Source organism: Andrena cerasifolii, chromosome 15, assembly GCF_050908995.1.
Source record: "Andrena cerasifolii isolate SP2316 chromosome 15, iyAndCera1_principal, whole genome shotgun sequence".
NCBI classification, from domain to species: domain Eukaryota; kingdom Metazoa; phylum Arthropoda; class Insecta; order Hymenoptera; family Andrenidae; genus Andrena; species Andrena cerasifolii.
Window position 1 is genome coordinate 9,570,113 of NC_135132.1, and position 15,697 is coordinate 9,585,809.

A 15,697-nucleotide genomic window follows, 5' to 3' on the forward strand; every position below is an offset into this window, starting at 1 on the left:
TAACGTTCTAGCTGAACTTTTATTTAATCGCTACCTTTACATCGATATGATCTTCGGGTATGATACATTTACAGTTAATGTAGCATTGCAGTCGATACATCGGGTAAAATGATTATTGTTAATAGTACGGTGACCAAGTTTTATTGTTTAAAGCATAGTTGGCATCGCGAGAGGCATCTCGAGATGATGGGATGCCTTCGAACGATAGGAACAATGAAAGTTTCACACCAACATCAACCTTTACAATGCGCAACTTCTTCAAATGCTCGCGGCTTCTCTTTTCGGATAATAAATAGCTACTCGAAGTAGAAAAGTTGTTCCGCTCTCGGATCGAGAAAAATTTTGCAATAAGCCAAGAAAATAGTTGACGATTTATCTTTGTACGCGATTTAATTTGTTCTTATCAAAATACATGGTCTGAAACGCTTCGAGTGCAAAAAGGGCAGTATCAAATTTGCGCGTGGTCGCATGAGAACGTTGTCTTCTCATCGATCGCATGTAAAACTTGTTCGGTTGACTAGCTAACACTAATAATGTACAGGTATGATGAAAGAGCTGTGCGCACTTAATGTATCGTGTAAATTACATTCACCTGCTTCTCCTCGTTCTTAACGATTAAAGTTTAAAAAAAAAAATATATATATCAAACTATCTACTCTTACATTCTAGGTACTCCACGTGCTCCTTCCTTAATCGTTACTTAAGTACACACCAAAAGAGTTCCGTGTAACGTTGTGGGGCCGCAAAAATCTCCAAGAAATCTCCGCGTCGCCGTGAATCTCCGCCCGGAGAGGAATCCGCCGAGAGGAGGTGTTCAAAAAGAATTCGAAAAATATTGCCCTGATATGTGCGCGATGAACTTTTGATTATCAACGTACTCCCTGCTCTGTACGAAACATTATTCCGCCTTCGTTTTCGTTTACCATTGGACCCAGAAACTTCTTGGAATCGTAAAAAGAAATTCGGAAAGCGCGCTGGTGCGCGCGGGACAACTCGGTTTCCTGTTTCATGAATATCACAGTTGCAAGCTCTGCTCGAATAACGAGGGTTGGGGTACAGTTACAGAAATGGGGATAAGTATTCGAGGCGCGTTCACCGCCAACTGATTTACCGCTTGTTGCGGTTCTTCATGGTGAAACGCCTCCAGAAGTTGCCGCTCTTCTTCGACGGCGTCGCGGCTGGCGTGTCGTAGGGGTAACTGGATTCTTCGTCTGTGTCCTGCGCGCTGGGTGTCTCCCTCGTCGGGGAACCACCGTGTCCGGAATCCCTGTCACCGTCCACAGCGCTCTTCTCCAGACCTGCGACAAATTTACCATTGCTATCTTTGTGTAATCACCTAGCTCGTGATAATTGTGCGAAGAGACGTTTGCCTTCTATTCATTAACTGAGAAATATTTAGCTAAGGAAATTGCAATCCTGGGGTATATAGTGGTGTCAGCAGCACCACTGAGCGTTGAGCAACAGGTCAAGAGATTGGAGACATTAAGGCCTTGAGGTGCGAAGAAATAGGTGATGAATAGTGATGGGATCCGAAGCACTTTGATGCGCTTCGAATCTATATATATGAAGAAAACTTTGAACCACTTCGAATTTGATTCGAAGCTTAAAACTCTATCAAGACTCAAGACTTATCAAGACTTTCAAGAGTTTTAAGCTTCGAATCTGTCTTCGAACATGATTGAAGTGCTTCGGATCCCATCACTAGTGACGAAGAACACATTTGGTGGTTCTACGTTTGGTACTACATCTCAACTAGACGCTACAATTATCTGATGCAGTGTTTGAGACCTTCGACAGTATCAACGCAGTGTAATGTATTTCTTATGCTACCGTTATCACCACATACCAGCTGGTAGAGCTATAGCGTAGTCGAAGATATGTGTGATACTCGATTCCTGAATCCCCAGCACCGCATCATAATTAAGATGCTCCACATGCCCCTAATTGCGGCTTCGACTCCTCCCCTGTGTCTTAAAGACTTCATGCAGAAGTAAAGACTTTGCTGTAGCTCTACCACGAAGAGTGCCCTCGCTACAGTGCCCTCATATTTTTCAGAAGCCCCAGAAGGATGATCCAAAAGAGTCCTACCACCTCCAGCGCGCAGCATATCGAGGAAAGTGTTCTCCGCGTTTCCACGTGTGCGCCCCTGCTTCTGCGAGGGTGTGCCGAAGCTCAGGCTCTGGATATTGATTTCAGCTTTGAGCTGCTCCGGCGGTATGTCGTCCACGCGAAACTCGTTCGGGTCCTCGACGAACGCCTGCTGCAAGTCGCGCATGATCTTCTTGCGGATCGTCTTCTTCATGGACAGGTGTCTCTCCAGGTGTTTCACGTCGCTCTCCGTCAGGGTCTTGCTGTTGTCCCGGCGGCGCGACTTCTTCTTCTTGCTGTTCTTAGGGCTCTCCTCCTCGCCGGAAGTCGAGCCCACGGACACGGCGCTGTCGTGCCCCGGGGCCTTCTCGTCGGCCTGGATGCGGGTGTTCTCCCACTTGCTGCCGAACCCGAAGATGTCCCTCAAGTGGGGGATGTTTCGGTCGGACGTCTGCTGCCTCGCCATTGTTCCCGATTGACGTGGCTCGAGGACGCTTCGACACCAGCACGGCTATTGTTCTGAAAAATGTAATTCACGTTGAAGCATTCTGCTGCTTTATGAAGCTATTAGAATCGTTAGGGTGGGAAACCTTTGTATGTAAAAACCAAGTTGATATATAATCGGACCTAAGAGATATGAAAGAATCCGAGAAAATACGTTTTACCCCTTTTCATCCTTTTGGGGGCGGAACAATGTACCTTCCAAATTTCACTCAGTTGATTAAGTTACGAGTGTAATTTCAGAGGAGTATTTATTAAACCAAAATGATCAACTCTGTAAAATGAAAAGTAAAAAAGACTGATAAGTAATTACGTGCATAAGTACTGAAATTCAGAAATTTACCGTAAGTGGAGTGTGATCAGTTTGGCTTTCGAGAGGCTCAATTATCTGATTTTCTCATTTTACTAAATTGAATTGGAAGTCGGAATTCAAATTGCTTTACACTGAATTAATTCAACTTTCATGGGATCAATTACTGTAGCTTCGCAACCTGATATCAGAGAAAGGCAAAACTTTTATTTAAATAAAATTTCGAGTAACGAATAACAGTTAAAAAATTATTCGTTATGTACCGAATAAACTTAACTTGACTTAACGTATGAATGACGAATATTTTTTTTTAACTTTTCTTTGTTACTCGAAACTTTATTTACATAAAAATGTTTCTCATCTCTGCTGATAACTATAATAATAATAATCAACAAAATTGACACATTTCAGTTACATTTACAGTTAATTTGTAGCACGCTAGAATTGAAATACCCGCCAGAAAATTGGCGCGCAAACAGTCGCGTTTCAAATTAACGCGCCAATGGTCACACCCAATCAGGGTGAGGCATCGAATTTCAAAGCACCTTCCCGCCAATTCTCACGTGTCATTTTTCATACGTAGTAAACCTTACGAAGGTCTTCCTGCGAGCCTCCTTCCGTTCGAACGTGCCCACAGGTATTTCTACTTGCTACCTTATTGCAAGAACTTGTTTATATACGCATATTCGTATCCCGGCACGAATGTATCCTTAATTCTCTGACAGAAATTGATTCGCAGTTTCGCTTTAACCTTGACAGCGTCCAACACGTGGTGCCCCTTTACAATGCTAGCTGCGTTCAGCGGATTTTCCAGCAGCAACGTATGCAAATCAGTGAAAAGAATATTTGAAGTAGCAGCTGAGTATCTCGAAATATTCTTTAATGGGTAAGGATCTCATGAATTCAAATCTCTTCGCAAACAAACGCGTCAATTGTAATCATGGGCGGATTTAAGAAAAAATGCCCAGGTGGCAAACATTCTGAGGGGCCTATTTTGGGGGGAAAATGAAGAGGTAGTTTACTAAAAACTGGCTCAGTGGAGTAGTACGAAAAAAATTAGTGTTTGGATACCTATACTTAATCATAATTTTCTTTTTGGTAGCAATTGCTCATCAGCCACCACTGATTGTAATAGAGACCTGTACACGAAGATGTCAAAGGCTCCACCTTAAAATTTAATCAAATTTTGTTGAATATTGAGCTGCGTCTTTCATGTATTTCTGTATTTCGTATCGCATTCTACGAGGAGCAGTGGGGCATGCAGGATTTAATTTTGAGGGCAGCCAAGTTGACACAAAAAATATTCAATAAAATTCATTGGGCGATTATAAAAATTTATTAAAAGAATAAAATCCAGTTTCTTTTTTTTTACAAAGCTCTTTGGGAGATTTCAGGTCCCATTGGTCCCCCCTCTGGGTCCGCCACTGCTGAGTAGATTTCAAAACAATCTGCCTGCTGCACTTTGCTCAGTGGCGGATTTAACAGGGCGGCCTTAAAAAAAAAAGTTTATCCAAACACTACATTTCTTCTGTACTACTACACTGAGACCGTTTTTAGTAAACTACCTCCTCATTTTCCTGGAAAAACGGGTCCCTCCAGAACGTTTACCACCTGGGCCTTTTTACTTAAATCCGTCTCTGACTTTGCTCTTTGTGTACTTTGCGCTTCGCGTTTCATTCTGCTAATTCTTAGCGCACACAATAGAAAGATAACAATTATGGTAACGATTATTTTTCAAACCAGTCCGATGGCTGCGCCTCGACACACAATATTGATAACGCAGAAGTATCGAAAGCTCTGCGCAAATAGGAGCAAAGGGGAGGCACGTGTCGTTAGCGCGAGTAACCTGTTGCCGCTGATAATGAGATAGCATGTTCGCCCGTTGCGAGCGGTTTCCCAGGCGCCGTTAAATTGCACGGTCTCGTATCAGGGGCGTCCAGGCGGTTGACGGAGCTTTAACGCGCGGCGCACTTATTCCCGTTATAATGCATTCACTGTGCGCACGTTTCCTTTTCCAGCGAACGCACGGGGCTTTTAATCGTCGCCGGAGAGGAGGTCCGAAGCGGCTCGACCGGATTCGAGGACTCGTGAAAAAGAAAAATATTCATCCACGATGACCAGACCGTTAGATCGCGGCGCTCGAGTCGACGACACCGCGGGCCCGGTTAGCGATTTCTGCTCTCTGTTTTGCTCCTATCGACTAGCTCTCGTTGCTTTTGGTAGATGACACGCGTTGAGCAGCTCATTCTAGGGAGAGACTTGTCGACTTGGGCAGCTCTTTGCCACGTAGCAATTTTAAATTCATTTCAATGCGATCATATTGTTGTAAATATAACGAAGGAGCGACTGGAGCGAGGCCGGCAGTTGGTTATTGGAGCATTAATAAAAAGACAGCGGGTTTATTGTTCCCGGCGATAAAGCCATGGCAGTTACGCGATCTAGCGTGGGCCCCGTGGCCCGATCCGTCGATCGATAACGCGAAATCTCGCCCACGTTTCCCTCGGCGCACTTTCCATCTGCGTCGTGAGAAACCGCTTTATTTATACCCAGAAAGTTCTTTTTCCATTCGCGACCCACGAGGAGCGCGCGCGCACCAATGCATTCTAATATGCAAGCGTGGGCGCGCTGTGCCCCATCGACTGGTTGCCTTTGCCATTTGTTCATCCTGTCGTGGATCCTAGACGAATCCGAGGCACCGTGGAAGCGGGCGCGGAATTAATTTTATATTTCGGATAACCGATGCGGGAATTTCAATTTGATACGGACACTAGCATTAGATACTAGGGCTGGGACTATTTGTCGAATTTTTTAGTATTCGAATACTTCAGTTGCTCAGTTATTTGACGAATATAATTCGAATATCCAAGTATCCAAATACTTTTCGAATATTTAAGTATTCGAATATTTCAGTATTCGAATATTTAAGTATTCGAATAATTCAGTATTCGAATATTTCAGTATTCGAATAATTCAGTATTCGAATATTTCAGTATTCGAATACTATTCGAATAGTCCCAGCCCTATTATATACAGATCGCGCTGGTTTTGGGCCGCAAGTTCCAACAACACTCCCGAATGCAAATCAAGCGATTACGAAAGAGTTATTCGCGCGAGCTTTAAGTATTCATGATGTGTGCGCGCACGTGGCACCCGGGATACCGGTCCGAGCGTCGCGTGGACTGTTACATTCAACGTTAACACACATTTTCTACGTAGGATGAGATTTACCGGAAGCAAGACACTTTTTTCTTGGCAATAACGACAGAGAGTTCAGAACCGCCAGTAATTTTCATTAATTTAAATTAAATTCAAATTAACTTCCATTTTAATTGTTTACTTTAAAATTTTAAGCTGGAGGATCTAAATTTTAGTAAAGTTAGTTGAAATTACCTTCCATTTTAATTGATTACTATTTAATTAAACATCACCAGCTGTCTTTCGACCTATTTCTGAGGTCGCTCGGAAAATCTTAAATTCCACAGATCCTTGAACTTGCAGAAACTTCAAAAAACGTATGAAGTCTAGATTTATTATACATTTGCATAGTGGAAACGGCTGCGGCTTTATCTAACGTTCAATATCACTAGCTATCAAAGAGCCCCTCCACACTTTTGACGAAAATACAGAGACTGGAAGCTGCAACTAAGTTTGCATAGAAAAAAGTGATTTCAATAGCTTTTGCAACGGGCCAACAGTAAATCCCTGTCGCCTGCTGGCTAGCTGGTTGCCAGGCAGCAAGTTTTGCCCGGGTGAACCTCTCCTCTCGTTTCCTCTTTCGCTCTGTCGTGCTTCGCCGCCGATACAAACGCTATTTTACGCTTCTATCGACGTTTGATATCGGTCGAGCCGGCGCAGCGGTGCGCAAACTCTTTTTAATAGAGCCAAAACTAGTTTCCCGGCACGTGCGACCAGAAAACCGAGCAGGCTTCGCTTGCCCAACGAATGCAGTTTTACATAGCAATTCTGCTAGTTCCCAGTCGGCTAAGTTAGATTCCCTTATCTAAGAGACAGCAAGCGCTAATAACTCTTCAGCTTAGGAGTCACAAATTGTACAGCCAGCGACAAATTCGGCAAAGCGGAAGAAACAATTTCTGTGCGTACCGCCTCTTCGCGCCTAGTAATTGATAGTTAAATGCTAATAGACTTCATTTGTTCGAACTATGTGTTCCCATCACTCTTACTGCGTGCGTAATGTATTCACCATTGCCCAACAACTCGCCACGCTGAAAATATCCTCATTTTCAATTTCCTCGAAAGCAAGGAAAAGGTGCTCCACGTTGCATAAAGCCTCAGATCTGTGATACACGCATTGAGCAATCATTACGAAACGTTACAGTACGGACAAAGAAAATTTCTCCCTCGTAAATAATATTTTCATTATTTTTCCTCGCTGGGGCTCGCGACCTCTGCGCACGTTCGAGGCTCCGCGTTGCAAAATAAGCGACGATTCCGGTTCAGCCGACGCCGCTATTACGCGATTAATAAGCGTGATCGTAAATTATCCTGTGGCACGATACGTGGTTGCGCGCCACTGGCTTAATGGATGAGTCTAGCCGGTGTGCTGCAATCACGGCGAAAAATCTTTCCCTTTGAACGGATGGATCTGCCGCAATTTTGTCGTCAGCGCGTCGCTGTCCTTTCATTATGACGCTGGTCGATTCGCAAAAAGAATCAGCATGGAAACGCAGCTCCAGAGAGGAGATTGGCTGCTGGGTTCAACGAACCTTGCGTCACATCTTTTTCCTGCTGCTCTGCAACGAGATATTCACCTGGACTGTCTTCCCCTTTATTCTCCCCATAATTGGACACTGTTAGCACTTTTAACAGAGTTAACGTTGAGTAACTTTCTGCTTGGGATGTAGTTGAAGCGCAGTCCTCATTAGGTGGAATAAAATATTCAGAAATTGGTTCAGCGTAGTCGTATGATCTGGGTAATCGTTACTCTTTAACCGGTTCCTTCGGATACAGATTAGGACTGGGACTATTTATCGAATTTTTCGGTATTCGAATATTCGAATACTTCAATTGCTCAATTATTTGGTGAATATAATTCGAATATCCAAGTATCCAAGTACTATTCGAATATTTGAGTATTCGAATACATCAGAATAGTATTCGAGTATTCGAATATTTAAGTATTCGAATACACCAGTATATCGAATAGACCAGAATAGTATTCGAATACTTAAATATTCGAATACTGAAATATTCGAAGTTTATTCGTGGCATTCGAATACTTGTAAAATATTCGAATACTTAAATATTCGAATATAGTCCCAGCCCTAATACAGATAAACCTGTATCTTGCGCATGTTCTTCAGCGACCATTGCTGCCTCTAATCTCTGGACTTTTTCCAGGGTTCATCATGCGCTGTCTGCTTTTTAGGTCGCCAGCTACTTGGCACGTTTTTGTTGGCTCTTCGTTCATGGTATTGTTCAACGATGTTACACCATAGGTTGAAGTTTCTGTACTCTGCACTGTCTCTGTAAAATTGCTGAGGTTTGGACCCGTAACAGTGTGGAATTCTTCAGTGAAACTTCTGGATAGAACCTTTACTTCTCCTCATGAAATGCCTCATAAGGTGATGCGATGAAATTATGATTGCGTTTAATTCTGTGGCGAAGGAGTAGTGTCGTATGAAAAAATAACATAACTATTCTGTTTCTTCTGTCACTATAATAGGAGCAGAAAAAGGACAATCGTGAGCTTCGCCAGAGGTCCCTCAGCTATCGCTGCCCTTCTAGGATCAATCGACAAAGAGCTAGGTGCCCGATGATCGCACTTAATTCATCCAGCGATGCTGGAATGCAGTGCAAATGGAAACTGTCAATCGCAAGTTGTATATACACGGTCCCGCTTGTGGCAACAAAAGGGAGGACTTCAATGGAGTTTGAGGCGAATGGATAAGGCCCCTTTATTCCCAGGCAAGGGAGCCGAGAAGACAGGCAGACGCTGGCTATTAGCGTACGGAATAACGCTGCAATGTACCGTAAGCCGACGGTGGAGCCTTCACGCATGGCGGATCGAAGCGAACAGGACACGGAGAACAGGCACGATCGATTCGTAGCTCGTATGGTCGAAAGTTCCAGCGAGCTACCCGCATTAATATCTCCGTTATCGCACGCACCGAGGTTGCACCTTTCGCACAGCTAAATAAGAATAAGGAGAGTGTTCAAAGAAATCATCAGCGTTCACTGTTGCACTTTAACACTCTTGTGGCGAAAGTAACTTCATTCGGCTGCGATTCGATAGCGTAGTTTAATATGGAATTGAACGCGGGGCAGATTTCAAAATGTTTCTTTTATAATTACACGCGATGGAGCTGAGTAACGAATATTAAGTAAATAAGGGATTACGAAATCTTTGAGAGGGATCGGAGTATATTTCTTCCACGCCCGTTGCGTGTAAAAGTTGATGTACAATGTGCTTGTAAGAGGCGAGGTAGAAAAGGAAAATTGTAATAAAAATCAATTAGCCTGCTGAGATTGTGGGTAATTAAGCAATTAGTTTAGATGAAGCGATTAAGGAAGCTTGGGTAATTTGTAATTGAGACTCGTTACCTCTGAAATCTCTTGATCTCGGAATTCTAAACTTCAGACTGCTGCGGATTCTACAATCTCAACCTGAAGTTTGCATTCCAAAATCGAGGAATAGCAAACAGAACTCGTACTAGAACTTAAACGAAGTTTCTACAATGTTTTCAATTAAGCCGCAGAAAGAAGAACAGATCCGCGGAGATTCTGCGATCAAGAACTTGAGGTAGCAACGAGCCAGACAAAGCGCGAGTCGGAACCTGGTTTCTGGAGTTGCGGCGGATAATCACACCTCGAAGGTCCAGTTCCATAGATCACGGAATGAATGTTCTTAATCCAGATGGATCACGTGTTCACTGCACTGTTCTTCATTCTCACAGGGATCTGTCGCGAAGCTGTTACGACGGAAGGGAGGACCGATCGCAGAGGAACGGAGTTGACCACGATGGAAACCGCTCGAGCTCGTGGCCGCGGCGCGACTAAACGCCGATCCAGGACTTTCACTTCGAGATCCGAGCAGCCCTCCGTCCCTTCTCGATCCGATTATCCGCAGCACGCCTACGCTCTCCACTCTGAATCACGATCGAATTGTTCTCGTGTCGAGTGGACAGGCTAAGCCACGACTGGAAACAGGGACACTGCTCACATTTTTCCAGTGGCAACCGAGCGGAGCTGTAAGGAGTTTGATTCGAAGGGCACTACTGAAGCTGAAGCACAGAGGACAGACCTAGGAAACGCGAGATCGCAGAAGGAGAGCACTGGTTTGCTTCTGGTTTCGAGTAGGGCTATTCGAATAATTTAATATTCGAATATTTTACAAGTATTCGAATACTACGAATAAACTAATATTCGAGTACTCGAATAGTATTTGGATACTTGGATATTCGAATAATTTAATATTCGAATATTTAAGTATTCGAGAACTATTCGAATATTTAAGTATTCGAGAACTATTCGAATATTTAAGTATTCGAGAACTATTCGAATATTTAAGTATTCGAATATCCAAGTATCCAAATACTATTCGAGTACTCGAATATTAGTTTATTCGTAGTATTCGAATACTTGTAAAATATTCGAATATTAAATTATTCGAATAACCCTAATAGTTCTCGAATACTTAAATATTCGAATAGTATTTGGATACTTGGATATTCGAATTATATTCGCCGAATAATTGAGCAACTGAAGTATTCGAATATTCGAATACCGAAAAATTCGACAAATAGTCCCAGCCCTAGTTTCGAGGAAGGAACATTTGAAACCTAAAGTTTCGAAGATGTGCAATTTGAAATTCTCCAACTCAGTGACTATTGTTCTTTGCAAGAACCTGTAGCGATCGTTCAAACGAAACGTCGAGTTTCTAGCGTTCTACTATCAGCCGCGCCAATCGCTGCGAACTTTGCGGAGGCGCATGCTCTTCCGCGCTGAATCAGGATCGGCCTGGTGCATATTTGAAAAACAAACGAAAGCGTTTACGTAAGCGATTCCTTTTCGTTTTCCACCGCTGTTCCTCGTTCAACGAACTGCGATAATAAACTTCGGGCGCTTGTAAACACGCGAGTTCATTCACTTCTACGTTCGCTCATCGTCGACGAATTCCTGCCGACTGAAGTGTCTGAATTGAGCTCCGCCAAAACCAATCAGAGTCGGAATTCTTAAAAGAGATCAGAGCAGAATTTGGTGGCCATAAAAGAATCCGGAGCGTAACACTCGGAAGCGAGAGCTCATCAGCAATCGGTCCCTGTTACAAAGCTTCTCCGGAGCGCAAGGGGCGATTATTTAACACTGGAGAGTGAATGAAAATTAATACCCAGGAAAGCAGCCGTGACGAGTTATATCGAGTCCCAGCTGTTCACCTCCGCCGGCATAATCCATTCGCTGACTTTCCTCGCTGTACAGTTACTCCAGGGTGAAAGGTGAACCCGCTCCCTTCCCCTTGGGACAGAGGCGGGAGGATCCGCGGCTGTACTCGTCAGAGCTGATTACAACACCGAGGCCCTGCTTCTTTCTGCCTGGCGTATGAATCCTTGAGGCAGATGATTCACAGGCCAGGAGGGTTCGACTCCTGTTCCTTGCAGATCCAGCAAAAATTGCTGCGAACCACTTGGAAAACCTAAGATCTCGCTCCGAGATTGTCTATTGGACTTTCACTTCGACCGATGAATATTCTGAGATGAAGAAAGGTAGGGTACGAACACTTTGCAACTCGAACAGCATGAACTGTTCTCTCCCAGCGTTAACTGTTGATTCCACTTGTCTGTTCAAGCTCCGAGGCTGGAGAAGAGTTATACTATCTGGCAGAGCGAAGCACGTGGCTGTGAACCCGTCCTAAGGTTACGACCTCACCTGGCCAGCGCGCAGAGCCTCCGCCCGAAGGGAACCGGTATTAAAGTCAATGAGAACTGGTTCGTGAAGAGAATATGATGTCACTTTCGTCTCGCGGCGGGCACAGGAGAAGATAGCGAGCAGGCACACGTTCAGGGAATGATAATCGCGATTAGACACGGACCTGGCAGGGCCTTCGGCGCTTCCCTTTGTCTTGGAGCTTGTTACATGCTCGTACCAGTTTCCTTGGCCTTATTCTGCCTGGTCACGAAAACACGTTTTCTGTTTGGGATAAGGAGAATGCTCGAGGCTCGGGGCATCCTTCGAGCAAGGTTCTTGCGGATATCTCTGCCCCTTTGTTTCTGGCAAACTTGATTCTCCTCGAGGAGCTTCAGAATTATGCTGGTATCAGAAATTAATCAAGGGCACTTGTGATCTCGAGTATTTGAAATACTACTCGCAGCAGGATTCAGTCTAAAATCTGAGGAGTTCGCCTGTTTCCCGGGATCACAAAGAGAATAAGTCGGTCGAACACGTGAGACAATGCCCCCCATCGTTTTGCTTGGAAGTTGCGAGGCGCTTAAGTGCACGCTACACCGAGCAGAAACTTCAGTCCACATTACATAAGAGAAAAGTCGGCCCTCGTCTTCTCCCGTTAAAGTTTAATCACTTCGCCGTGGGTGTCTAGACGAATCTAATTAAACCATGCTCCCCCGGTTTTTTGACACCCGCTTTGGCATCCACTCTTTCTATTCGGCCTAAGACTCGTTAGAAGACGCAGGGCTCGTCAAACACTTCTCTCCACCGGGATACTTTGAAATAGAATTTTAATATCACGAACTCTCCTCAGGTTCCCACAGAAATTCTTCAGTTTGAAATTTAAATTCAGCAGAGCCACAGGGGTGCAATAAAACTGAATCCTATTTTATGATGAAGTCAATTCGTTTGATAGCATCGCTCCATGCAACTTGTTAGCAATTTTGCAACGTGCCCATCGAAATTCAGCTTTCCAAGCTTGCAAAACCCGGAACTTGGAACCAGTTCGTCACAGTGGTTCGACGCTTATCGATGATCTTTTTATCTGACGCAGTACACCGTGGTAAGGCCCGGCTGCCAGCTCTAATTGCGATCGATGGTTTCACGAGTTGAAATCCATCATTTTTTGGCTAGAGTAGAGTGCTCGCGATTCTTTCTGCGTTAGATAACGCCGGTGTTATGAAGTCCTATCGAGAAAGCTGCCACCCACCGCAGAGGACGTGGAACGTAATAAAGGCTAACGGTGCCTGCAAATAACACAGTGATATATCAACAGAAGACGTATTTGGTCTATAATTTCGTGTCGTATCACGCTGAACTTTCTTTTCTTTGTGTTCTAGGCGTTCGCTGAACAATGTTGGGTGTATTCTCTTTCTTCGAGGGCCTTCTACTGTTGACGAACACCGCAGTAACTTCTCGAGGGGAGCAGCACTGTAATTTGGAATTCTTTTCTTCTGCGAATTGATTAGGAAGTGTTTTCTGCTTCGAGAAAACTTGCGAGCCTTTTCTATTAAGTTGCTTTTATTTCTCTTCTTCTATGCAGGGTGTAATATAACTTGAGCAAGAATCGAAAGTTTCAGATTGCACTTTATTTCTACGCTGGGATGTCACTTCCTCCCCATCATGATGTTGCTCAAGCTTCGCCAGGAAAAATGACTGAAAAACTGTGCTCAGGCACCAGCGAATGAAATTTTTTATGATGTAATGTCATTGCGAAACGATTCTCGCGAAGATAACTGCAAAATATATGTGTGGGAGAGGCTTCATTATATTTTTCAAACGCTCCGCCACAAGCGTTACTTTTGTTCCTGTTAATATCTAGAAGGAATATCAGGAAAACCTTCAACGAACGCTTGGTAAACTCTGACAAGCCGTGTTGTAAGCTTGATGAGTATCGAAGTGAAAGCAATTATGTGTTACTAAAAAAAAGGGGAAAGAAGAAGCCATCTATACAATTTAGAAGAAAGTCTGATTTACAATTTGATTTATGCTGGGGTTTGCAAAATAGATATTACATTTTATAACGGTCTCGAAGGGTTTCACAAGGAACTTTTAAATATTTTTTTTTAGGGATTTCTGTTGCCTTCGTTTTGCAATACATATTGGAATTTTCAATTCGTTCGTTGAGCATTGAATATACTTCTTCTTTCTTCGAACCCACGTTTCATGTTCCACTTGTTTGCAAATTCCTGTCGATAAGGATCCTCTTCCAGCAACAATTACACTAATAGTAAAAGTAACGCGTCCGCCTCGATTATTCGTGAAATAGGAAGCCCATAATGAAGCTGCGAAGAGAAACTCTTCATTCATGACACACGCTCATTTTTTAAAGCCGGCGATTTAATGCAGGCGTCCTCGATTTTACGCGAAAGAACAATCCTGTGAATACCAGTATGCATCTGCAATGATCTGTGTTCGTCTCGAAGGCAAAATATCATCAGGATAACGAGTCATCCTGCTGGTTTTTTTATACCTCTTTTCTTCTTTGACTCAGCTGTCCTTCCCACCCACTCATTTGCAACTCGGCTCATCTTTTCCTTGATCTTCGATGTCAACTATATCATTATCATATTTCAAATCTGAATGGTTCGGAGAAATATGAAAATATATTAGAAGCACAGATCAGCTGAGTGAGCAAAGCACTTTGTACGCACGAATTTCCTGCTAGAATGATCTGTAGGAGATTAAAACCTCAGAGAACTCGAATTGAACTTCTTCGGGTCTCCAAGGACTCTCTAAACTAGGGATGAGACTATTCGATTAATTTAATATTCGAATATTTGAGTATTAGAATATTTGAGTATTCGAATAATTTAATATTCGAATATTTGAGTATTCGAATATTTAAGTATTCGAATATTTGAGTATTCGAATATTTAAGTATTCGAATATTTGAGTATTCGAATATTTGAGTATTCGAATATTTAAGTATTCGAATACTATTCTGGTGTATTTGAGTACATCAGTAATTTAATACTTAAATATTCGAATAGTATTCGAATACGATATTCGAATTATATTCGCCAAATAATTGAGCAACTGAAGTATTCGAATACCGAAAAATTCGACAAATAGTCCCAGCCCTACTCAAAACTAAGTCGCAAGACTATTTTACTTGGGTATAGTTCATGTTAGTTGTTTGGGTCCGTAGAAGAAGAATCCATGTGCAGAAAGCAGAGGGCAGCCATCAGTTCGGACAGAAAGTGAGTGGATCTTCTTGGGCGTTAATTCCAGACTTGAGAAGAAGAAGAAGGAAGAAGAAGACTCGCGCTCTTGGAGGAAGTCGTTTGCGGTCGAATGGAGCGGACCTTGGGAAGAGAGGCCGCCTCCCCAGGCAGACAGTGCTGCAAACCACTGGAAGGAGTGTGTTACGTCGATGAGAAGTCCCCGTTTGTGTGATACCGTTCGACCACCAACCAAGCAAGGAGATTTGTCTTCAGGGAACTGGCCCTAACTCTCCTCTGGCCCAAGATTCATTCAGGAAACTATAGCTCCTTCATCTTTCTGCACTTTTAATGCTGCGATTCAAAGATTACACCTTAAATTAGACTGCAACGACTTTTTGTTAGCTCTTACGCTGTACAATATTATATTATTTCAGTGTTTTCACTGGTTCGCTGTGAATTCTCCTCCACTTTGTGAACTGCACGGTCCAATGAGCCATGAAATTACGTCACCATCCTGCGCCACCGTTTCAGAAGCATTGTTATAAATGGAGGCAAATATCATTAAGGGTGGAAAACAGAGTGTAACGATCCAGGATAAATGAAATGATACGGGCGAGGAATTTCAGAGCCAGTTTCTCGCTTGGATGGGATCGTTTCTCACGTTAACGAACTGCCACGACGTTCCACGTCGCTGAACCGCCGCGAATCCGTGATGAATTTATCGGATTCCCCT

General features: G+C 43.4%; 1 protein-coding gene and 1 long non-coding RNA gene across 3 annotated transcripts in view; one reads left to right on the forward strand and one right to left on the reverse strand.

Moving 5' to 3' along the window:
* The window catches only part of LOC143377322 (uncharacterized), a 23,795-nt gene continuing 8,098 nt past the window's right edge, over window positions 1-15,697 (reverse strand). The window contains exons 2-3 of one of the 2 annotated variants that reach the window (XM_076828474.1): window positions 2,092-2,607; window positions 1-1,298 (exon numbers count right to left, since the gene is read on the reverse strand). In XM_076828474.1, coding sequence (XP_076684589.1) covers window positions 1,108-1,298; window positions 2,092-2,554 — 654 coding nt within the window. In that variant the 5' untranslated portion in view covers window positions 2,555-2,607 and the 3' untranslated portion in view covers window positions 1-1,107. Of the gene's footprint in view, window positions 1,299-2,088; window positions 2,608-15,697 lie in introns of both variants that reach the window. The other variant, XM_076828473.1, reaches the window with a different exon arrangement.
* Window positions 2,929-9,951, forward strand: LOC143377330 (uncharacterized). The gene is made up of 3 exons (XR_013087296.1): window positions 2,929-3,785; window positions 8,645-9,732; window positions 9,814-9,951. It is a non-coding gene; the product is annotated as an uncharacterized LOC143377330 (long non-coding RNA).